The 25,715-nt window shown below is 35.7% G+C and overlaps 3 protein-coding genes across 4 annotated transcripts in view; 2 read left to right on the top strand and 1 right to left on the bottom strand.

Annotated features, from left to right (window-relative positions):
* The window catches only part of nell3 (NELL (neural EGFL like) family member 3), a 58,552-nt gene extending 56,045 nt beyond the window's left edge, over positions 1–2,507 (bottom strand). Inside the window, exons 1-2 of the mRNA XM_056450157.1 lie at positions 2,453–2,507; positions 2,227–2,341 (exon numbers count right to left, since the gene is read on the bottom strand). The gene's annotated coding sequence lies outside the window, so the exon portion shown is untranslated. The remainder of the gene's footprint in view (positions 1–2,226; positions 2,342–2,452) is intronic.
* apbb1ip (amyloid beta (A4) precursor protein-binding, family B, member 1 interacting protein) overlaps positions 1–6,729 on the top strand; it is a 45,315-nt gene extending 38,586 nt beyond the window's left edge. The window contains exons 12-14 of the mRNA XM_056450158.1: positions 1,451–1,574; positions 1,671–1,717; positions 5,007–6,729. Of these exons, the coding sequence (XP_056306133.1) occupies positions 1,451–1,574; positions 1,671–1,717; positions 5,007–5,567 (732 nt within the window). The 3' untranslated portion in view covers positions 5,568–6,729. The remainder of the gene's footprint in view (positions 1–1,450; positions 1,575–1,670; positions 1,718–5,006) is intronic.
* Positions 6,730–11,885: 5,156 nt separating this feature from the next.
* On the top strand, positions 11,886–25,715 carry pdss1 (prenyl (decaprenyl) diphosphate synthase, subunit 1). Of its 2 annotated transcripts, none has more exons than XM_056450596.1 (11): positions 11,886–12,107; positions 16,104–16,159; positions 16,824–16,947; positions 18,701–18,831; positions 18,924–19,065; positions 20,765–20,876; positions 20,953–21,062; positions 21,152–21,232; positions 23,354–23,467; positions 23,581–23,661; positions 25,228–25,715. In XM_056450596.1, exons 1-11 carry the CDS (start codon positions 11,967–11,969, stop codon positions 25,366–25,368), a joined length of 1,233 nt encoding a protein of 410 aa, XP_056306571.1. In that variant the 5' UTR covers positions 11,886–11,966; the 3' UTR covers positions 25,369–25,715. The 2 variants fall into 2 exon arrangements, with proteins under 2 accessions (XP_056306571.1, XP_056306572.1); XM_056450597.1 differs by having other exon boundaries at positions 11,898–12,107; positions 18,704–18,831.

Raw genomic sequence — 25,715 nt, forward strand, 5'->3', positions numbered from 1 at the left:
AACCCCCCTTTAATTTAAGAAAAATAAATAAATAACACAAAAAAGTCTAATAATAAGTTGGTGACCAATAAAATCTGAGGTGGGTGTGTTTTTGACCTTTCTTTTGGGGGCAAAACAGACATTTTGGGACCATAGCCTGCTTGAGCATACTGCTAGCAGGATGTAAGATAGATTTCACTTTTTAACATGTTAAAATTTAAATATCTTTATATTAACATTATGTCTGATGCGCATGGATATGTGAAGAAGCATATTTGATTGAAAAATACACTTTTTGTTATTGCCTATATATTAAAATGGTAGTTTTTCAGTTGTTGCCCGGATGGAAATGTGCAGAAATGTATGGTTATCACCATAATAGTTTAGTTTAGTTTATTTGTTTACAGGGTCAATGTGCATTAATAAACGTTACTGTAAAATGTGCCAGAATTAGCCAAGAATGGCTATTTTTCATCTGTAGACCCCTTACAGAATGTTAAGTCACACCTAAAATAGAAGCACAGAATAATAAAGTACAATTTGATATATAAAATACAATTAAAAAGTAAAAAACAACAACAGACTGATGGCAGCAGAAAAGGACAAAAGGTGTTAAGAATTCAGTACTAATGCTGACAATACTGATTCGTCACCAACCAATTTTTAACAAGAGACTGAAAAGAACAATGAGTAAGTGCTCTTCTAATTGTTGGTGGGATGGAGTTCCATTCTCTAGCAGCTTTCACTGAAAATACTGACTGACTAAATGTACCTTTTTTGAGAGGTATAATACAATCCCCTCTTTCACCACCTCTAGTAGGTCAGTGAAATAATAAATTTAAAAAAACTGCACAAAAATCGCAGATCTGCGCTTTAGAACGCAAATTATGTTGTGTTGGGTGCTGTTGTCTGTCAATTTAAAGGGACAGTTCACCTAAAACTAAATATTCAGTCATCAATTACTGAGCTTTCATTGGTCAGGACCAGTCTGACTTTTTATCTTCTGTTGAACACAAAAGAATATATTTTGAAGAAAGCTGGAAACTGGGAACCTTTGACTTCCATTCTATGCATTTTCCCACTATAGATGTCAATGGTTAGCAGTTTACTTTAAAATACCTTCTTTGTGTTCCACATAATGAACTCAAGCTTGGAATGACTTGAGGAAGAGTAAACAAATTATGAGTAAAATTTCCTTTTTGTGTGAACTATCCTATAAAAGCAGTGTTTCCCAACCCTGTTCCTGAAGGCACACCAACAGTACAATTTTTTCACCCTCTCCCTAATCAAACACATCTAAATTAACTCATCAGAACATAAAAAGAGACTCCAAAACCTGAAGTTAATGGGTGAGATAAGGAGACATCTAAAACGGGTGTTGTTGGTGTGCCTCAGGGAACAGGGTTGGGAAACATTGCTTTAAAAGATTAGCTTTATCCTCTATCTTGTTTAATCATGGTTTCTTTCACAGTACGGAAAGCAGTTATATGACAACTACAAGGCTGCAGTGAGGAAAGCATCAGGCTCTGCATCCTGGGCTAACCGCACTATCCAGGCCTCCTCCACTGCATCAACACCCTCCCCTACACCTAAAGGTATATATAATGCAGATCAATCGATCATAGATATGTATGGATCTTGTTATATTATGCTTTCAGGACATTTTACAAAAGTGTGTGTTTATCTTACAGCCAAAGCTGCAAACGGACATGCTCCTCAGCCTCCAGTGGAAAACAAGGTACATCTCATTAATGCACACATAGTTTTTTTATTTTTTATTATTAAATGTTATGTAAAAAAATATGAAATGCATGCATAAATGCAACCAGATATGTTAAAAAGTGCTAACACTGTTAAGAGTGTTAAGTAGACATGATAGGCCTTTTATTTACTGTTTAACCCTCAATTCTATAAATGTTATACCAATCATTATTACCTATTCGTGTCTTTAGCAATCCTAATCTCAAACTCAATTCCTGGAGGGCCGCAGTTCTGCAGAGTTTAGCTCCAACCACCTTCAACACTCACCTGCTTTATAGTCTCTAGTGCTGCGTCCCAATTCGCGTACTTATACTACACCCTAAACGTATGTACTTTTTTTGTGAAGGAAAAGTACACACTTTTGAGTGTGTAACAGAAGAGTATGCAAGCTTTTAGGACATACTACTTCCTCATTGACAGATTGTTGTGTTGCTTAGTTACGAGCCCTGTCAATCATCCACATTTCTTTCATATTTAATTCCTTACCTTATTGGAGAAGCAGCAGCAGCAGGTTAATCTCCCATTCACGGGTCTTTCATGCAGAGAAATCTCCTCAGATGTCTGGATAATTCTGCATTCAGACGATAATGTCCAAACACGTCTTTGTATAAGTTCAGTAGTGTTGTTGCAGATGAAATATAACACAAATAACAAGATTAAAACATGTTACACTGGGCTAGATATTAATTAACAATCATACAAACATCTTTACCGAAGCCTCTCTTCTTGACGGTTGGTCTCGCGCATCCATCATGTTTGTAGTTTGTTTACACTTTTCACCCGCGTTTTGTAGTTCTAAATCGAATTTACGTCCTACGCCTACTACGTCCTACTCTTTTTAACATACTACGATTTGGGACATAATAATTTTACTTTCAAATACTATTTAGGAGGAATAGTATGAGAATTGAGGCACAGCGCTGTCGTCCTGAACATCTTGATTAGTTGGATCAGCTGTGTTTGATTAGGATTGGAGCAAAACCCTGCAGAGAGCTGCGGCTGCCCTCCAGGAATTTAGTTTGAGATGACTTAAAGGGTCCATATTAATACATCAAGGGTACTTATTAGTACCTAAAAGTACAAATGTTTTCCCTCTGAAATTGTTAGGTATACTAAATATACCCTTGAGGTACCAGTTTGGACTCTTGTGTGTACAAATGTGTCCCTTTTGTGGTGTGGTATTTATGAGGGAAAAGCCATGTCATCTTTCTGTATCGGACACTGCAACCTTGTGGAATGAAGGGGAACTGCACTTCGTCACCTTAGAATTATAAACTTCTGTCTGACATTTTTGTCAAAATTGAGTTATTGACATATTCTTAATAAATTACAACCTATTTACATTATAGGGTGTTTTTTATAAGTTGTTTACATTTTAAGACTTTTTATTTAAAAATACAAACGTGACACACATACTGTTTGCTATATGGAATGCAAAAACTTTGAAGATCAATATCTCAAAATCATTCAGAACGCAGATAGACCCTTATAATTCCAAGATGACGACTTATTGAAATGCAGAAAACTTGAGCCTTTTGAGACTTTATACAAAAAGATTAACAGAAAATAGACATTTAATATATTTTGCCCTTTGTATATTGGTTATATTCTGTGTACACTACCGGTCAAAAGTTTGGGGTCAGTAGGATTATTAAATGTTTTGAAATAAGCTTCTCCTGCTCACCAAGGCTGCATTTATTTCATCACAAATACAGTACAAATTGTTAAATAGTGAAATGTTATTGCACTTTAAAATAACTGTTCAAAAGAAGTTTATCATTTAATCTAATAATTTATTCCGGTGATTTTAAAGATGAACTTTCAGCCTCATTACCGACAGTCTTCAGTCACATGATCCTTCAGAAATCACTCTAATATTAATTAGTATTGCTATTATTAGCAGTAGTAATATTATTATTAATGTTATAGTAACAAAAAGCAATAATGACTGGAGTAATAATTTAATTTGAAACTACATACAATAAGAAAGCAGTTATTTGAAATTGTAATAAATATGTAACAAATTAAAAAAAAGAAATTCCATTTAATAAATGTGGCCTTGATGAACAGAATAATTTTCTTAAAAAAACATGAAAAAAAAAACTGACCCCAAAAATTTGACAGGTGATACATATATATAAATATATATGTGTCTAATGTAAATGTGTAAAAAAAAAATAATAATAATAAAAAAAATAATAATAATAAAAAAAAAATATATATATATATATACCATTTTATTTATATATATATATATATATATATATATATATATATATATATATATATATATATATACCATTATATATATATATATATATATATATATATATATATATATATATATATATATATATATATATATATATATATATATATATATATACACACACACACATACATTTAAATGAACAATAATAATAATGAATGAATGGTAATGAATAATATCCCGGGTCTCTAAAGAACTAAAAAAATTACTTTCAACTACTAATTAAAATTTATATATTTTTTTTTCTTAAATTAACTTATTTTTACGTTCAATCCACTTAAGTTTGTAAAAACAATTAGGTTAGCTTAATTGATTTGTGTTGGGACAACATGAAGGAATTGTGTGTAACCCAGCGTTTTTTACAGTGTAAGGATCACGTTTAATTGTTAGTTTATTTTCTGCAAGTACTTTAAAATATCCTTTCACAATTTAACATGCACAAGCACACATACATTAGTAACTGTACACAGTTAAAGGGATAGTTCACCCAAAAATGAAAATGATCCACCCTTCATTTGTTTTAATTGCTTATTTTCTGTTGAACACAAAAGAAGATATTTAGATGTAAATGTAACTATTTTACATTGTCAGTTTAGTGGCTAATTTGTTCACAGTTCAGTCATATGAAAATGTATGGCTGTTAAATGGAGGCGGTGCACCAAACCCCAACTTAAACCCATTTGGGGGATGAGCAAATAAGAGCGTACAAAGTCATACAAATTAGCCAATCAAAGTTACGATTTGCCGTGAGATATCGTTGTGTAGCCACTGACTTCCACAGTAGAAAATGGAAATGCCAATAGCTGCTGGTTTTCAACATTCCTCAGAATATTAGCTTTTAAAGAAAGAAACTCAAACAGGTTTGGAAGAAGTGAGTAGAAAACAGAATTTAGATTTTTGTGTGAACTACCCCTTTAATTTATCACAATATTGTTTGAAAGCTTATGTATGTATATAAGAATACACCTGATTGATACTTTTGGGTTTGTTTTTGAAGGTTCCATCCAACCAGCCATCATTACCACCACCTCCACCTTCAATGGATTTCCTGCCTCCTCCACCACCCGACCCAATGTTGCCTCCTCCTCCGCCTGCACCGCCAGCACCTCCTGTTCCAGTCAGCACAACCAAAGTCAACAAGTTTCCTCCTCCACCTAAATTCCCACAATCCTCCTTCCCTCCACCGCCGATGGATGATCTTCCTCCTCCATCACCTCCTCCAGAAAGTGTCGATCTGCCCCCTGACTTTCTGCCTCCACCACCACCTAGTTTTGTGTCTTATGGTGGAGAATCACTCCCACCACCACCTCCAGATCCCATTGCCTCACTTCCTCCACCTCCTCCTGCTTTTACATCTGCAGGCGGAGCACCACCGCCACCTCCACCCCCGCCTCCACCACCAGCTCCAGCACCGGCCGCCAACAATCCAGCCGGCAGCGTCAGAAAAGTGGCTCCGCCTCCACCTAAGAGGACTACACCTCAACTAACAGCGCCCTCAGGTGGCGACTTCATGTCAGAACTCATGAATGCCATGCAGAAAAAGCGCACTCAACCATGAACCTGAGGGTTATGGAATGGACCATTGTTTTGGTGTGACATTAAAACACACCGCTTTAATTCTGTTGTTTAAAATGTCTGCATTACATCCCTAAAAACATGTATATGTAAATACTCATGCAACTAATCATATTAAGGCCTGTATTATACACTTACCGGCCACTTTATTAGGTACGCCTGTCCAACTCTTTGTTAACGCAAATTTCTAATCAGCCAATCATATGGCAGCAACTCAATGCATTTAGGAATGTAGACATGGTCAAGGCAATCTGCTGCAGTTCAAACCGAGCATCAGAATGAGGAAGAAATGTGATTTAAGTGACTTTGAATGTGGCATGGTTGTTGGTGCCAGACAGGCTGGTCTGAGTATTTCAGAAACTACTGGTTTCTTGAACATGACAATGAGTTCACTGCACACAAATGGCCTCCACAGTCACCAGATCTCAATCCAATAGAGCACATTTGGAATGTGGTGGAACGGAAGATTGGCATGATGGATGTACAGCAGACAAATCTCCAGCAACTGTGATGCTATCATGCCAATATGGCAATAGTATCTGGATGCAGCCTTTATGATGCAAGCTAAGATTGCATCACTCAGCGATGCAATGTCAGACCAATGCACTCAAATGGAGTGAGTGACGTTTATGGATATTGGGTAGTATTATGGATGGGGTTAGGTGAGCCCACTAAAAAGCATCGGATGCAGCTCAGATTGCACTGTACCAGGTCTGCATCCAGACCCCTCTCCAATATGGACCAAATCTATAAGTAATATTTCCAGTACCTTGTTGAAGCTATGTCACGAAGGATGAAAGCAGTTCTGAAGGCAAAAGGGGGTCCAACGCGGTACTAGTAAGGTGTACCTAATAAAGTGGCCGGTGAGTGTATATTGAGATAAAATAGATTTAGCGATTCAGCTTAGTGACTGCTATTAAATATCGCAGTTTCAGAGCTAAAAGAGCTAAGCCCTACTACAGTAGTTCAAAAAAAGTGTTTCAGTGTCTCAAAATGGCTGACTGTCAATCAATCAAACATCCGATTTTAAATGCATTGTTGTCAATCTGACGTTAAAAAGAGGTGTAAATGAGGTGTAATATAATTATATTGTACCAAAATATATGTATTACTATTAAAATCAAGGTTGCTTTTTTGGTGACAAACACTGGTTTGTTTATTCAATACTTCAATACTACCTGAGCATGAGAACAGAACTACTTCATGTAATGACGACTTAAAGGGGAACTATTGTGCCTCTTTTTACAAAAGGTAAAATTAGTCTCTGGTGTCCCTAGAGTGTATATGTGAAGTTTCAGCTCAAATTACGCTACAAATAATGTTTTATAACTCTTCGAAACTGCCCCTTATAGACTTTTGATCCAACTTGTGCTGTTTTGATGACTGTCGCTTTAAATTCAAATGAGCTTGTGCTCCCAGCTCTCTTTCCAAAAGAAGGCGGAGCTACAAATGCCTATTTCGCAGTGAGATCATCACTAATGGGCGAGGCTTTCCCCATCCGATGAGACATACAAAGGGAGAATGTCAATCAAAGTGTTTCTGCAGACTGATTTTGTCAAGTGTGATTATAAAAAAATAGAATGAATTAAGTTTTACTATCAGAGGCTGGCTATATTCATACACTGCTGCCACACAACTGTGTTTAAACCCCTTATAAAAGTGATTTTTGCATATTAGGTCCCCTTTATGCAAGTAAAATAATTCAAATATTAATATTTTCATATCACAGTAAAATAAATGTAATGTTATTTCTTGATTTTTTTTATACTACAATTCAGTTACAGTGTATTTTTAATGTAATATATTTAATTATGATCAAAGTTATGAAATCATTCATGTATAAAGACTCATATAGGAAAGGACATTTTTTTTAAATTTAAAAGTCTAATCCCTTAATAGTTTGGGTTGGTTCTTGTAAAGAAATAAAGGTACAAAAGCTGTCACATGAATGGTACCCTTACAAAAGGTACACTTTTTTACTTAAACAGTACCTTAAGATCCATATTGGCACCTTACATTTATATATGGAACCTTTTTATACATTAAAAAGTACAAAACTGTACCTAAAATGAACGGACACCCAATATTTCAACATTTCCCAAATCATTCACCTCTAAGAGGAAGAAAAAAGGCTCTATTTTTACATTTTCTATGAGAATGTATTTTCTTCCAATTATCACCCTAATCATTGCAGAAAGATGTATTTTGTCCAAATAAAAAACAAAAGTTTCTGGTGAAACATTCTGTTTATCCATTCATGTTCTTTCATATTAGGGTTCGCCACCAACATGAACCTGTTAAGTTAACATGATTGCTTTTGCAAATGCAAGTGGCTAGAACATAAAACAATTTAGTTCTGCCAAAAAATCCTCAAAACTTGTGTTGGTCCAGCTCATTTTAAATAAATATTTTAAACAACCAGTGCAAATAATATTTTGAGTGCAGAGGAATAAACCGGCATATGTTTTACACAATGGACACCTTTCCAGCTGCAACCCCATACCGGGAAACACCCATACACTCTAACTTTCACACACGCGCTCATACACTATGGCAATTCAGGCAAGGCAAGTATATATATATATATATATATATATATATATATATATATATATATATATATATATATATATATATATATATATATATTGCACATTTTATACAAAGTGGCAATTCAAAGTGCTTTCCTTAAACAGGTAATTTAGTTCATCTAGTTCACCTACTGTATAATGTACGTATATTTTTGGACTGTGGAGGAAACCTACGCCAAGACAGTGAGAACATGTAAACTCCACACAGAAATGTAGATTGCATCAGTATGTGTTACAGATGACAGTTGTACAGAAAACAGGCCTACAAGAACATGCTGCCCTGAAAGATTTAAAGCTGTGGTATGATCAGTATTCTCAACACAGAGAATACTAACTCATGCAGGGTGTCAGGGGTCCTACACCATCCTCACAATGAAGGGACCCGTCACATGTAAAGTGCACCTGCCTGACGAAGGGAAGAAAAGGCAAGTGTACCATGTCATCTTCTTCAAGGAATGGCTGGAGAGAACATCTAAGGGAAAGACAACCCTGGTGGTACAAAGAAGATGATGACACAGTGGTTGATGAGGCAGTGAAACCTCTCCAATCAGTGAGAAGTTTCAATATCTGACCAAAAGAAAGGACTTGCCAAATTCCCTACTACCTATCCTAAACTCTTCAGGCCTGGATCAGGAAGAACCAGCGTATAATGTTAATAATTAAACAGACTCTGCTCTGCAGTACCCCTCGTGCTTTCTTTGTATGTTACATTTCTTCCCATTGTGCTGCAATGACCCTTTCTGGCTTTATTCTGCAATAACAACCACCTGGATGTGCTTTATCCTCTACATATTCAAAATGTTGCTGCTAAACTTTTATGATCTTCAACATATAAAAGGGCAAAGTCCTAACCATAAATCAGACATGCTTGTTTTGCACAACTCAAAAATACAGAACCAGGAAGCTCTTTCTCTTTCTGGAAGACTGAAACTGAAGTGTGGCTGAGATTTGGACAGATCTCTAGGATCTTGTGTTTTAATGGCAGAATCAAGGGTCTCATGGGATCAGGAGTTCAGCTGTGCAATCTGTCTGGATCTACTGCAGGATCCATTGACCATTTCCTGTGGACACTGGATCGTGCAAAGGTGGAGCTTCAAACTATTTCTAAAAGCTGCCCTACCTGCTGCCAGCAATAATCATAACTAAACATTTGTATTTAGATGTGGTTATTCAGATTCTCTTCAATAGTGAACTTTGGATGAGAGTTTTATGGCAATATCACCATTACAGTGATACAGTGTTGCTATCAAAGTATAAACATGTTTCTGTGAAAGTAAAAATACAAACACCAGCTTTCCCACATTGTAGATCTGCTATTTAGCCTCAGTGAATGTAGAAACTCATATCAGATTGTACATTTTCCAACAGAATATTCTGAAAGAGACACAAAGCAAATATGAAGACAGAATCCAGGAGCGACCAAAGAAGCTTCAGGATCTGAGACAGGCTGTGGACTCTCATAAGGTGAGTTTAAGATGAAGAACATCAGCTGACAGACAGAGGAAGAGTTTGAGACTCATGTTGAGTGTGTGAGCAGCAGTAAGAGCTGACTGTGATGTGTTTAACAGCGCTCTGCACAGGCAGCAGTGGAGGACACTGAGAGCATCTTTACTCAACTCATCCACTCCATTGAGAGACGCCGCTCTGAGATCGTGAAGCTGATCAGAGATCAGGAAAAGACTGCAGTGAGTCGAGCTGAAGATCTCATGAAGACACTGGAGAAAGAGATTGATGATCTGAAGAGGAGAAACACTGAGCTGGAGCAGTTTTTACAAATTCAGGATCACATACAGTTCCTGCAGGTAACAGATCATTAACATCTATAAAGACATGATCTCTTTCCTCATTTGAGTAACCTAGCAAAACTAAAAATAAGTGAATATATTCTTTCAAATCAAAGTTAAATGAAATGCATTGTTTAATGAAAAGATAAGACATAAGAAACAGTCTAATTCATATGAGCGCAAACAAAGGATCTAAAAAAAAGAGATTCCACTTCTCTGCATAATCCAAGCAAGTGTAATGCATTGATAACATTTTAGAAAATACACAATGTAAGCATGGCTGTTACTCATATTATCCCACTGGTCAATTTTCATGTTTACTTTGTGTATTTTTTTGGAGGAGTTCTGAACCCGCACTATAGACTAAAAACATTTATATGTGCTGATTTGAAAGCAAGTAATTATATAGTCTTTATAACATTGTGTTGAAAATAATCTTCTATCTGTTAAACAGCACTTGGGAAATATCTGAAAAATAATAATGTCATAGGAGGGCTAATAATATATATTTTTTCTTATAATGAAAAAGCGATCCTGTATTTAACATGCATAAAATGTCAGAAAATAACAAGAACAAAAATTATTGAAAGAAAATACAACTATAAGATCATATAAATATCATATATAATATAATATTATTAATAATACATTTAAATAATATGTACATAAAAGATTTCTACAAAAAAATTCTAAAGTAAAAGTAGAAAGTTTGTATTATGCTTGAGTAATGTACAGACTCTTTAATATAATATTTAGATCTAGTAATGAAGCTCAGTTACTGTAGGTAGTAATTTCTTATTGGGAAATGATCAGATTCTCACTCAAGCTACTGTAACTAAAGTCTTGTGTGTTTTCTCTTCATCAGATTCCCGTCTGCTCTCTCTGGATCCAAACACAGTGTATAAAACCCTCCTTCTGTCTGAGAGGAACACGCTGTAAAAAAAAACACTTATAATTAACACAAAAAAGTATTTCTTTGTATGTATTGAATTTCTAAACAATTAATTTTTTTTAATCTATTGTCATTGTTAAAATAAATGTATGTATTGCTGATGTAATTAACATTATTTTTTAATTTGTAACATTTTATGAATTAATTTTATAATCAGACAAAGAAATACAACAACTTCTAAACACGATAAACATATTTTATATATTCAATCTTGGTGTTTTTAACTGGACAATAAGCGTTTAGATCTCACAACTCTATCAACTTTATTTAATGAAATTTATTATATATATTTTTTATTATACTTTAAAAAATGCATACATGACAATATAGTAAACAAAATAATGCCAGGGTGATAGAAAGTAAATAACGACAGCACAAAAAGAAATAATAAAATAAAATAAACACAACAAACAAGAGTATAAATAATTAACTAAAATTTTTACAATTACAGACAAGCAGGAACTTTACATTAATCAAAAAAAGTAGAACTAGAGCACAGTTGGACAGTTTTAATGGCCTTTCTGTTAGCATATGCTGAATAGTACAAAACTAATTTGTCAGTTCCTTATAAAACACAGTAAAACAGTTTTTTTGTTGGAAAATTTACACTTATGAATGTAAAACTTAACAAAATAAATAGGTTAATAACAAAAACTTCGTTATTAAAATTATCATAATTAAAATATCCAAAAATTACGCTTTCAAAGTGCAAATTAAAATTAAAGAGTACCTTTTTTTGATAAAAACAAGCATCATACCAAAGCTTTTTAAGATTACCACAGTGCCAAAAGATGTGGGGCACAGTTTCCAAATACAAAGAAAAGAGCTATTTATATCAATATCCGTTTTAAATTTACTGAGGGAAATGTTTAACGGGGGCGAATTTATGAATTAGTTTAAAAGATATTTCTTTTATGTTATTTGTAACCAAAAATGAAATTGATTATAGCCAACCAGAAAAAAACTGCAACTCGTCATAGCATCTTCCGGGTCATGCGGGTGTTCCCTACCGTGACGTCTCTGGGCATGTGCGGCTCTCGGTTGTGTATGTGAGCATGGCGGTGCCGTGGAGCCGAAGCTGGAGGAGCAGCACAAGAGCTGCTGTCTTACTGCAATATTGTTGTATTTCCAGCAGAAGAGCTTTCACTCCAGCGGCTTCAGCAGGAAGAAGAGCGTCTACTTCCGCCGCCACACAGGTATCGATCACACTGAAGCACACACGGATGATGAAGGTCACCGGTGTGCAAATGAATGACAGATCACTGCTGTTTGTGGGTCAGGTTTAAGACGAGTCTTTTCAGTATATCTTGCGCTGAAACAGAGTTAAAAACGTTCAGTCAGATGATCGCAGTCGCGTTTGTAATGCCAAAATGATTGTGTTTCATGAAGTTTTCATGTTAAAGGTCAGGAGTGTGAGAGTTGAGACACATCCGCTGATCTATAGTGTACTGAAAGTCACTGAAGAGGAAGAATGTTGCAAAGGAAGACTTAAGTTAACTTAAAGCATGTCTACATATGTTGGTAAATGGCCAGATTTGGTTTTATATTCGCACATTCGTTCATTTTAACGGTCCCTATATTGTTTACCACGCTAATTTCAATATTTACTTATACATTAACTTATAGCACTATTTAATTGACTGTGAACATTGTTGTACTTGGAAAGTAATTGACTGATAATATGGAAACGTATTAAATATTTAAATCTTTTTAATAAATATTTAAATATAATAAATATACACATTTATAATAATAATTAAAAATAATAAAGGATATAATAACAATATAATGAAGTGCTAATTAATATTTTCATTTATTAATTTGTCTTATTTATTATTATGCAGAATTTTTGTTCTAGTTTTTTATACTGTTTGGGGAAGCTCTGCTGTTTCTTAAGCAGTGGAAGAGAGTATACTTTTATATAATGTGCATTAAATATTTAAATGTTTAGAATAAATATTTGAATATTTAGAATAGGTAAAATAATAAATTATATTATATAACATTATAATGAAGTGCTAATTAATCTTTCAATCAGTTTGTCTATTTTATTTATTTTTGTTCTTGTTTTTATAGCGTTTGGTGAAGCTCTGCTGTTTCTAAAGCTGTGGAGGAGCATTCTTTTATACAATGTTATAATAATATACAATAATAAATAATAACAAAGTTAATTAACATTTTAACTAATTACTTTATTTGTTGTTTATTTATTTTGTCTTTTCATGCATCATTATATTTTTTATTTTTAGTTGGTTTATTTTTTACAGTTTGGTTGGTTGGTTCAAAATTTTGTTAGGAACATATAATGTGTATTAAATATTTATAATAATAAAGTTGGTTTAAAATTCAGACTTTCTCTTTAATATAATTTCAGAAAAGGATTCCTTGCTAAATCTATACAGGGAAATCATATCAGCAGTCAACGGCTATCAAAGTAAACCATTGTTCACAGTCAAATAAATACTGCTAATGTTGTTTTTAAGTCATTTTACATGTCATTTTAGATCCAATATTGAAATTAGCGTGGTAAACAATATAGGGAACCTTAAATGAACGAATGTGTGAATACAAAACCAACTTTACATCAATAAAAGAAGAATGTTGCACAGCAAGACTTGACTTAAGCATGTCTACATTTGTAGGTAAATGGCCAGATTGAGGTAAAGTTGGTTTTATATTCACACATTCGTTCATTTTTACAGCCCATATATAGTTTACTATGCTAATTTCAATATTCAGTCTGAAATTTGAAGTATGACTTCAAAACAACTGTGAATCATGTACTTGCGATAGTCATTGACTGATAATATGATTTCGCTATTTAGAATTTGCAAAGAATATTTTTCTGAAATTATATTATTAAGCAGAAAGGCTTTATTAAGCAGAATGTGTGAATATAAAAACAACTTTACCTCAATAATGGAAAGGGCTCGAAAACAAGAAGGCCAATGTTGTTGTTTGCATTTATTCATTCATTTTCTTTTCGGCTTAGTCTCTTTAATAACCTGCAGTCACCACAGCGGAATGAACCGCCAGCTCATCCAGCATATGTTTTACGCAGCGGATGCCCTTCCAGCTGCAACCCATCACTGGGAAACATCCATACACACTCATTCACACACATACACTACAGACAATTTAGCCTACCCAATTCACCAATACCACATGTCTTTGGACTTGTGAGCACCCGGAGTAAACCCATGCAAACTCCACACTGAAACGCTATCTGACCCAGCTGAGCCTTGAACCAGTAACCTTCTTGCTGTGAGGCGATCGTGCTACCCACTGCACCACTGTGATGCCCTGTCTGGATTTAAATACATTTAAAATATTTTTATATGACATTACATTGAAACAGAGGTGGACGAAGTACACATCAAGTACTTGAGTTTATTGAGGTTGGTTTTTTATTCGCACATTCATTAAGTGACAACTTATGACATGCTCCACATATTGTTTACCTTGGTACTTTGAATATTCGGTCTGTAATCACATTAGCACTATTTATTTGACTGTGAAAGTCGTTGTAGTTTGATAGTTGTTGGCTGCTAATATGATTTCACTGTTTAGAATTTGCAATGAATACTTTTCTGAAATTATATCATTAAGGAGAAAGTCAGAATTAGGTAAAGGTGGTTTTATATTAACACATTCTGACTTTCTCCTTAATTATATAATTTCAGAAAAGTGTTCATTGCAAATTCTAAACAGTGAATCATATCAGCAGCCAATGACTATCAAAGTACAACATTGTTCACAGTCAAATAAACAGTGTTAATGTTGATTTGGAGTCAGACTTGCATGTGATTTCAGTTTGAATATTCAAAGTATCATGATAAACAATATAGGAAGGAGTCACTGAACGAATGTGCGAATATACTGTAAGACCAACTTTACCTCAAAGTCTGAATGTGTGAATATAAAACCAGCTACCTCAATCTTGAGTTTAAATATTCCCTAATAAAATGTTTCGTCCTGGTTTTCAGACTTCCTACTTTATGTACTTGAGTATTAAAACTAAAACATGCTTCAAGAGTTCCCACTTAGATATGCTCGGCGTATAAAGCAGGTTTGGCATGCTGTCCCGGGATAGAACCCTGAGCTCGGAGATATTTGAGCCCAGGGCTCCCGCCCGGTCGATAAGCTTATCAGGAGATCCGAGATCAGGTAGGTCTTGAGAGCTCCCCCTTTAGAAAAGGGAGGAAAAGGAGGAGATGGGGTGGAAGGGGGGATTCTTCCAAACGAAGATAGAAACAGTAGGGAGAAAATGATCCATTTATAGTAAACTAGGATCACTCTGATTGGATTATTACTGATTACAGATGAGTGGCCAGACGTGCTCAATCATATCACGTGCTCCTCTCGAAATTAGTTTATGAAACTTCACTTGTTGGTGAATATTTGTTTGTTTTCTTTATTTAATTGCGTCTAATGCATTAACAGTAAATTAGTTTTTGAATGAATTTACTTTGTTTAGATGGTAATTCACAAATATTATCTCCACATATCCACACATCGAGGTAAAGGTTGCCTTCAATTCGCACAATCATTCATTTTTGAACAGTGACGTGATCCCTATCTTGTTTTCCATGCTATTTTAAATATTCGGTGTGAAATGGCATGTAAATATGACTTCAAAACAGCATTAGCACTATTTAATTGATTGTGAACAATGTTGTATTTTGATAGTCATTGGCTGTAATATGATTTCCCTGTCATTGGGAACTTAATCACACTTAATCTGTCATTGTTTCTCTGAAACAATATTAAGAAGGTAAAAGTCTGCAAATATAGAACCAACTTTACCTTGATCACACAGGGATGGCCTAAGCCTTCATTGGGCACTAATCAGAATTTTATTTTGGGGCCCCTCTGTGCAACTAATGTGAAAAATTATCTGCAATTCTTGATTATTTACACGCTAAAAATCTAAAACACCCATTTATTTTCATAGGTGAAATACCCAAGTGTCCCAGGAAAAACAAGTTGTTTCATCTGTAAATTTAGATTTTCCATTTTTAAACAATTGAACGGGACACTTTGGAACACTTATGGAAAAAGTCCATACTTATTCTGATGCTGAAAAACGTTTGTATTTGTATTTGACAGTGATACTCTCTGTCCTAATTACATTATTGTTTTAATTAAGCTGCATTATTCAGCCTGTATGATCTGTTATTTTTGTTTTTCAGGTTTTATTTCAGCAGGCCCATGTACATAATTTTAACAAACCAGTGACTCTTTCAAGGTATGTCAATGATATGGATTATAACTGTAGGCCTGTCACGATAATCAATTTTTGTTGTGTGATATAGTGTCTCAAAAACTGTTGCATTAAGCCATAATTATTGTCATTTTGAGATCATTTCATGCCACAGATTATATAATGATTATATAACAGCATACTAATGCAAATAGCCATAAACACTTTAACCTAAGGGGCTAGTATTGATATATTTTATATACTTTGATATTTTATGGATTGATATATAATATTAGACATTATTAATATCAATATTAGAAATTAGATATTCTCCAGAAAAAAAACAGTCGTAAATACTGTGAAAATGTCTTTTCCCTGTTAAACATATTTGAATGTGACATCTATGGAATTGCTATTACAATGAACAATTGTTAAATGACTATCGGCTACTTTACACATTCTCCCATAACAGCTCAAAGCTCTGAAGGAACATTTATTAACCTAATTAAACTATTCCAGGTTAACTAGTAATTCTGAAAATTTGTGTTGGCGTCAACTTGACTCAACTTAATATAGTCAGCCAGCTCTGATGTACATCTGTTTATTCAGACATGCTTATTTGTATTTAATTTTATTATACATTTGTTAATTTTTGTAGTTCTTAATCAGAATGGGTTTGTTTAATTGTCTTTACATGTGTGTGTTTCAGGCACAGGTGTAAATATCTGTACTCAACGCCTGCGAGCTGCAGTTTACACAGTGATGCAAAGTTAAAGGATCCTTTCTCACTCGTACAAAAGGACTTGCAAAATATATATGACGACATAAAACAGGTAAACCAAGCATATTGTATGGTTTTGCTTTGCATTTTACCACCAATCATTTTTCTTGTCCACAGTTGCTAAATGAGTTATTGTATTACTTTCCATTTCTTCATTAAAAATTAATTTGTTTTAGAATTTGCATTTGAAATTACGTGTTGCACTTCCTGTTTGGGAAACTTATTTATATATGTAGTAAAAAAGGGATTTCTCAATTTTCATTTATTTTATATGTAGTTTTATACTTTTACTCTGATAGATTTTTTTATGTGCTGCATCGTTACTCGTTACTAGGGGTGTCAAAATTATTGATATCGGTTCAGTAATGGATCATAACCGGTTATTACGTACTGACGTCATTTATCTACTATGCGCAATGTTGCAGGAGAATACTATGGCGAAGGAGGCGAGGGCCAGTAAATAACGCTCTTACTACTTAAAAGGTAGATAATTGTGCACAATTAAACTGCTTGTGAGTTTTCTGGACAGTCTTTCATTGACAATGAAGGCAGCACAACACATGAGCCGCTATTTCACTACTACCTCTCTGCCTCTCTCTCTCACTTTGGACATTTGACCCGCTGGCTTGTTTGTGAGGTAACTTGTCCTCTCCTCTTGGCTGTTAAAGCGATACTTGTGGATCCAGACACGAGCATGCCTGTGGTGCGAGTTTTCTCCTCTGTGTCTGTTAAAGATTACCTGTGATAACCGCGTATTATGCGCATACAGACAGTAACCGCGGCTGTTCTTACTGCCATCGGTGAACAGCGCTTTCATTTCTAAAGTCAATCACAGCCCTAATAACTAACCATAGGGGTGTAAGACCTCGCCTGTCAGCGCTCAAAAAGCAAGCAGGATAATATTTACATCAGTTTATTTGCTATAAATGCTCATACTTCATGCTATTGGAGTTTTTTTTGATACATTCAGAAAGAGTGCTTTTCTTGAGCAGGTCAAATTAAGGGTACAGTTCATATATTTTACTGCAAAAACAAAATTGTATTACAAATAATATATAAATATATTGATAGATTTTAATAAAAAAATCCGACATAAAATCATTTACCGTCATTATTGTCGTTATGCATCGTCAATGCACTGAGATATCGAATTGAACCGAATCGATGGCATGATAATCGTAACCGAACCAAACAGTGAGATCAGTGTAGATTCACACCCCTACTCGTTACAATTATAGACTTTTTCTTGGCTACTCCATGGAGGGCGCCATAGTGACCAGCATCTTCCGGTAGAATGTTTAGAACCTCCGTTTACAGCGTTTACAACCGGTAATTTGCGATCCGAAAATGGCTTTCAATAGCGTTTTGAGTGGATTGTGGAGTGTTTTTGTGACACAACTTTGAAAGGTGTGTGTTAAAGCTGTTATAATTTGTCAGATCTGTGGTTCAAGCGCGAGAGAAAAACACTATAGTAAGCCATGTTTCTTTTTGTTCCTCATAATCACGTGCCCCAAAAAAGATATTTAAAATAAACAAAACAATAGAGTCTTTTGACTGCTTTTTAACTACATTACACAATACATGTACTTTTACTTTCAGCATTTGAGTAGTACATTTTGAAATAAACTACTTGCAAAAATGTTGAATACTTTAGTTCTTCCACTCAAGTATGGTGCTTAAAGAGCACTTCAACTTCTACTCAAGTCACTTTTTTTGATAGAGCACTTGTACCTTTACTCAAGTCTGAGTCTCTAGTACTTTATACATCTCTGGTTATAACTGACCTTGTGATCTTTCTGATTCAGCAGCTGCTGGTGTCTAAAGCGGAGTTGAAAGCGCTGTGTGATTATTACTTCGACGGGAAGGGAAAAGCTTTTCGACCAATGATTGTGATCTTAATGGCTCGAGCTTGTAATGTCCACAGCAATAAAGAGGGGTGAGAAAACACTTCTGAACTGTGTGTGTGTGTTGTATTGATAATGTTATTAATCAATCAGTGTTTATAAGTCCTCCTTGTGCTTACCTCAGGGTTTTGTTACCGGCACAGCGCTCTATCGCGATGATCTCTGAGATGATCCACACCGCCAGCCTGGTGCATGATGACGTCATTGATGACTCGGACAAGAGACGTGGGAAAAACACCATTAATAATGTGTGGGGAGAGAGAAAAGTGAGTAATGAGTGAAGAGCCAGTAAATACGCTCCCTAAATAATAAAGAGAAATACAAAAAGAGGAGCTCATCCACCTAGTGTATCTGAACATTCACACAGCTACGGGCAAAATGTATGTCGTGTGACCTGATTACCTATTCCTTTCCCCCCCAAAAAGGAATTATAAAACATTGAACCATATTGGGATTACAGATGTTTGTATCAGTTCATAGACACCAAGAAGGAACAAATCATAAATACATGATTACACAAGCAAGCTTACACAACACAAACCCACACACACAGCACTGAACAGCAAGGTGTGCCGATAAAATTTAACGTTTGAAGAACGAATGCAGATTGGTTCATGAGGAAACGCCCTAATGAAGAGTGACAGGCTCGGGAACCAATCAGCAAGTACCTGGGAAGGAGAAAATAGTGGAACAAAAGGTGATAGGGTGACCATGTCCCTCATGGAGGTTCTCTGGGAGTATGGGGTCAGGGTCGCTCTGTTAAGGGTTGTCTGCTCCCTGTATGAACAGAGCAGGAGTTTGATTCACATTGCCGGCAATAAGTCAGACTTGTTTCCAGTTGCATGTTGGACTCCGGCAGGGCTGCCCTTGTCACCAATTCTGTTCATAATTTTTATGCACAGAATTTCTTTGGGACAAAGGGGGTCCGGTTCAGGGAGCACAGGATTTCATCTGTTAATCGCAGATGATGTTGTTCTGTTGGCTTCATTGGACATGGACCTTCAGCATGCACTGGGTAGGTTTGCTGCAGAGTGTGACGCAGCTGGGATGAGAATCAGCACCTCCAAGTCCGAGGCCATGCTGCTCCACCGGAAGAAGGTGGCTTGCCGTCTCCAGGTTGGAGGAAAGTCCTAATCCAAGGTAGAGGAGTTCAAGTACCTTGGGGTTTTGTTCATGTGTGAGGGAAGGATGGAACGTGAGATTGACAGACGGATTGGTGCAGCGGCAGCAGTATTGTGGTCAATGTACCGGTCTGTTGTAGTAAAGAAGGAGCTGAGCCAAAAGGCAAAGCTCTCGATTTACCAGTCAATCTACGTTCCTACTCTCACCTATGGTCATGAGCTTTGGGTCATGACCGAAAGGACAAAATCTCTGATACAAGCATCCGAAATGAGTTTCCTTTGCTGGGTGGCAGGGCGCACACTTGTATGTAGGGGGATGAGCTCGGAGTAGAGCCGCTCCTCCACATCGAGAGAAGTCAGCTGAGGTGGCTCAGGCATCTGTTTCAGATGCCTCCTGGATGCTTACCTAGGGAGGTGTTCCAGGCATGTCCCACCAGGAGGAGGCCTCGGGGAAGACCCAGGACACGCTGGAAGGACTATGCATCCCGGCTGGCCTGGAAACACCTAGGGATCCCCCTGGAGGAGCTTGAGGAAGTGTATGGGGAGAGGGAAGTCTGGGGTTCTCTCCTGAAACTGCTGCCCCCGCGACCCAGCCCCGGAAAAGCAGAAGAAAATGAATGGATGAATGAGTGAATGAAGGTGATAGGGCAAGAGCAAGATTGAATGATAGAGAGGGAAAGCGACAAAATCCAAACAGTTCCCAAGGACAGTACCAAAGTGGTTGCAAGTCATGTAGAGTGGCTTTTACATAGATTTCTGCTAAATTTCTGGATGGTCTGTGCTGAAATCTGAAGTCATGTTGTTGTTAAATGATAAAAAAAATCTTTCTGTCTGTAAAATATAGGCTATTCTGGCTGGAGATTTCATTCTGTCAGCGGCGTCCATGGCATTAGCCCGCATTGGGAACACTACAGTAGTTTCGGTACTGTCACAAGTTATAGAAGACCTCGTGCGAGGTAAATGACTTCATGTTCATGATACACGTTTCATAAAGTGGAGCAGTTTTTAATATATGGCCTTGATCGTTTGCAGGTGAATTCATGCAGCTGGGCTCCAAAGAGAACGAAAATGAGCGATTCAAGCATTACCTCGAGAAAACCTTCAAGAAGACGGCCAGTCTGATAGCGAACAGCTGTAAAGCAGTATGTACGTTCTGTCTTCACAATAATAAGAGGAGCTGAAAGAGCTGAAAGAGAAGCTCAACACCAGCACTGCTTTATTTCAATCTTAGGTGTCCATTCTGGTCAATTCTGACCCTGAGGTGCATGAAATCGCTTATCAGTATGGACGAAACGTCGGCATTGCATTTCAGGTAGTGTTTCCATTTGTGTGAATAATTTGATTTTATATTTCACGTTGATTGTACACAACAGAATTACAAAGAAGTAGAATATTAATCTGCACATTATAATACAGTATATACACCTACAACAGTTTTTATATTATTACATTTATCTAATAATACTTATCTTAGAACTTTAATCAGTTGTCAAAGATTTGTCAGGTTATCATTTATATTGACCTATTGTCATTTTCTGAATAAAAGTGGCAATGACAAATTCATATAATCCAGTGATTACAATTCAAAATGTACTATCAATTTGTTATTCTCAATTAATTGGAGGTATAATATTAGATAGAATATAAAACTTTTTTAAGTATCACATTTGTATTTAAATCCTGAAAGCAGTGTACTACATGATCATACATGCCTATAGAATTAAATAATTATACTATAAAATATACTATATCATTTCTTTTGTTATATAAATCTAATGCAAATATTTAGAAGAGAGAGAATTAAGTCTTCACTCTGTGAAAACAACCGCCTGGATGTACTTTATCCTGCTTATTACATGGTTACTTTTCACAAAACCGAAATATTATTCACAAAACATTGTGTAGTTGTTTATTAATTCTTTGATTAATTGAAAAGCGGACAGAAACTAAAATATCTGATGGAGTATACACTAACCTAAGCATTAATCAGTCACAAGATTGCGCCAAACAGTCAAAAACCAAACGACGTGCATCTGGAGTATACGTTAACCTTTTACACTAACTATTTTATAATTATACTATAAAACATACTATATAATTATTTTGTTATATAATTCTAATGCAAATAGTTTTTTATGAGTTTGTCTTTTTGTCATGCTAAATTAAGTTGTCGATTCATTTATGATATTTTAATAGACTTCCTACTGAACAGTAAAGAATAAGCATAATAAATTGGACTCATTGCTTCAAAATAATGTGTATGTACACACACATCACTGTATTAGAAAATATTGAATTGATATATGTTATATAAATTTTTATACATATGTATGAACAATAGATCCAGTTTAGAGTCAAGGCTCTCTAGGTGCACAGCATCCCATTGACCAACAGATGGCAGTAAAGTGAACAGTAGATGTACAGTAGAGCACATTTCAGTGCATTGCAGTACGTTGTATGGCATGTTGCATCAGAAATCTCCAGTTCACCCTCACTATCAAAAGACATCATAAAGTCATCTTTGATAACAAAGCTAACAATGGCTTTTTGATGCAGTTGATGGTGCAGGAAGTGGCTGTAGTTAATCAATAATGAACAAGAACAGAAAGTTTCTCAGTTACGCTTTCCTCTGGTTCCACCTGAAGTCTGTGATTTCTATACTCACAGTGCTAAATAGAAATTCTGATTTTCTGCTTTAGCTTAAGTTGCCATTTTGATTGGTCAAAAGTCTGGAATCAGTGAGATTTTGAAATTATTTTAAGAGGCCTATCCTACTTACCAAGGCTACATTTATTTGATCTGAAATACAGTAAAACTATACAAATATTATTACAATTAAACAAAAGAATTAAACGGACAACTTAATTGTTTTATGTTCAGTCCACTTAAATTTGTATAATCTAATAAGTTAACTTAATTGCTTCATGTTGTCCCAGCACAAATAGTTTTTTTCTCAATGTTTGATGAAAGGAATGTGCACAAAATGACAGCATTTATTATCAATAAAATCTTTTTTACATTAGAAATGCTTTTAATTTGATAGTTTTTTTAATAAATGCTTTAATTACTATGGTAAAATGTCACTCTTGAGCAGTTAAATGTGTTTATGAAGCATTCAAACAGTTTAACAGTGATGATTCCTTTTTATTGAATGATTCCTAAAGAATCTTGTGACAGAAAATTGTTTAAAACTGGAGTAATTATTCTGAAATTTCAGCTTTAAATCACATAAATAAATGAACTTTTATACTACATTTAACAAGAAAACAATGTTTTTACATCTGACAGTTTTTACTGTATTTCTGGTCAAATTAATGTGGCTGTGGTAAGCAGAATTGGGCTTCTTTTAAACACATAAAAAATCTTAATTATCCAAATCAAGTAGTATAGATGACTTCATCTTAAATAATTCAAAATCTGTTGTGTTTTTCAGCTTGTGGATGATATTCTGGACTTCACCTCCAGTGCCAAATGTCTGGGGAAGCCGTCGGCCGCTGACCTGAAGCTGGGGTTGGCCACAGGACCCGTTCTCTTCGCTTGTCAACAGGTCAATATCACAGAAAGGAAAATCAACTGACTTCATCACAGACATAATCGTTAAAGTAAACACTCTGTAGTTATTGCCTTTTAAAAGGATTTCTGATTGTGTCCTTACTGCAGTTTCCGGAGCTTCATGCGATGATCATGAGGCGATTCAGCTCTGATGGAGATGTGGACCGAGCCTGGCAATATGTGCTGAAGGTCAGTTTTACAGTCAATATCCTCAACATGACCTGATCACGTTTACATATCAAATGAGTAAATCAGTTGGTAGCAACATCGTGATATTTGTACCCCAAAAGTATGCTAGTAGATGTTTTACTTCAGAGGTTTTGTAATTCCTATTAGTCTTCATTGTCTCATAAATAAATTACAGTCATTTTATTCTATTATAATCCAAAATAATAATTTAACTGCGTATCTGTGAATATTAACTGATTACTGTTCTTAGCTGTATTATTTTATACACTATAAACATCTGCAAACATGACATGACAATATAGAAAATTAGCAAATAGACAAGTAATTATTTAAACATAAAGCTGACAGAAATGAAAAAAACTGATGGGAGTATACACTAATCTGAGCATTATTCAGTCACAAGATGGTGCCCAATAGTCAACAACATGTGATGGGAGTATACACTAATCTGCTCTATATTCAGTCACACGAGATGGCGCCAAACAGTCAAAAACGTAAAGCTAACAGAAATGAAAACCTCTAATGGAGGTATATGCTAATCTGTGCATTATTCAGCCACACAAGATGGTGCCAAACTGTCAAAAACGCACAGCTGACAGAAACGAAAACATCTGATGGTGCATACACTAACCTGCACGTTATTCAGTCACAAGATGGCGCCAAACAGTCAAAAACGCATAGCTGACAGAAACGAAAACATCTGATGGTGTATACACTAACCTGCGCGCTATTCAGTCACAAGATGGCGCCAAACAGTCAAAAATGAAAAGCTGACATAAACGATAAAACATCTGATGGAGTATACACTAACCTGCTCGTTATTCAGTCACCAGATGGCACCAAACAGTCAAAAATGTAAAGCTGACAGAAACGAAAAAACATACGATGGAGTATACACTAACCTGCACATTATAGTCACCAGATGGCACCAGTCAAAAAGCAAAACGAAAACATCTGGGGTATACACTACGCATTATTCAGTCAAATGATGGTGCCAAACAATCAAAAACTAAAAACATCTGATGGAGTATACACTAACCTGTGCATTATTCAGTCACACAATAGTGCCAAACAATCAAAAAGCAAACAAAAATATCTGGAGTATACAGTAACATATGCATTATGCAGCCAGAAGATGGCATTAAACAGTCAACAACGAAATATCTGATAGAATACCTGTTAGATTGACTAACCTACACATTGTTCAGTCACAAGATGGTGCCAAACGGTCAAAAACAAAACATCTGATGGAGTATACACTAACCTCCACATTATTCAATCACAAGATGGCGCCAAACAGTCAAAAACGAAACATCCGATGGAGTATATACTAACCTGTGCATTAAGTCGCAAGATGGCACCAAACAGTCAAAAATGCAAAGCTGACAGAAACGAAAACATCTGATTGAGGATACACTAACCTGCACATTATTCAGTCACATTACGCTAGATGAGCCTGTATTATTCAGTGGTTGTTATCACCTTGAAATAGCGTGTGTTAATTTGTTAATCTCCTTCTGGATGTATGTTATCCCTTACTTAGCTTGTGTTTTCTGTCTCGCTCAGAGTGACGGTGTTGAACAGACGAACTACCTCGCCCAACACTACTGCCAAGAGGCCATTCGTCAGATCAGCCGGCTGCGTCCGTCCAGCGAGAGAGACGCTTTGATCCGGCTGACGGAGCTGGTGCTGCGCAGAGACAAATGAGCCCGGCAGAGCTCCACCCTCAGGCAGCTACACCTCTACACACAGAGAACATTTACACCACACTGTAAGCTTTACCGTACTGTAATGGCAGAGGATGACTGTGAATGAACGACACACTCTGCCGAGACCACCAGAATTCCAGGTGTAGCACAGACAGAGGTGCTACTGTCACTCATGTGTGTGTGTTTATGTGGATCCGTTATAGACGCTTTAACATCCGTCCACGTTTCAGAAGGCCAAACGTCTCGATTTCTTGTCGAAGTGCTTTTGCGTAAAGTGCTCAGTAACAGCCAAGGCCTTAAACCTCACTATTTACTCCAATTAAATAAGGTATTTTTTAAAGTAAA

The sequence above is a fragment of the Danio aesculapii genome, chromosome 24, assembly GCF_903798145.1.
Source record: "Danio aesculapii chromosome 24, fDanAes4.1, whole genome shotgun sequence".
Lineage (NCBI taxonomy): Eukaryota > Metazoa > Chordata > Actinopteri > Cypriniformes > Danionidae > Danio > Danio aesculapii.

Excerpts from the sequence above, each read along its gene's own strand:
- pdss1 (XM_056450596.1), top strand. The coding sequence starts at position 11,967 with ATGGCGGTGCCGTGGAGCCGAAGCTGGAGGAGCAGCACAAGAGCTGCT. Across the intron at positions 16,948-18,700 it reads TATATGACGACATAAAACAG|CAGCTGCTGGTGTCTAAAGC; the intron begins GTAAACCAAGCA and ends TTTCTGATTCAG. Across the intron at positions 20,877-20,952 it reads TATAGAAGACCTCGTGCGAG|GTGAATTCATGCAGCTGGGC; the intron begins GTAAATGACTTC and ends GATCGTTTGCAG.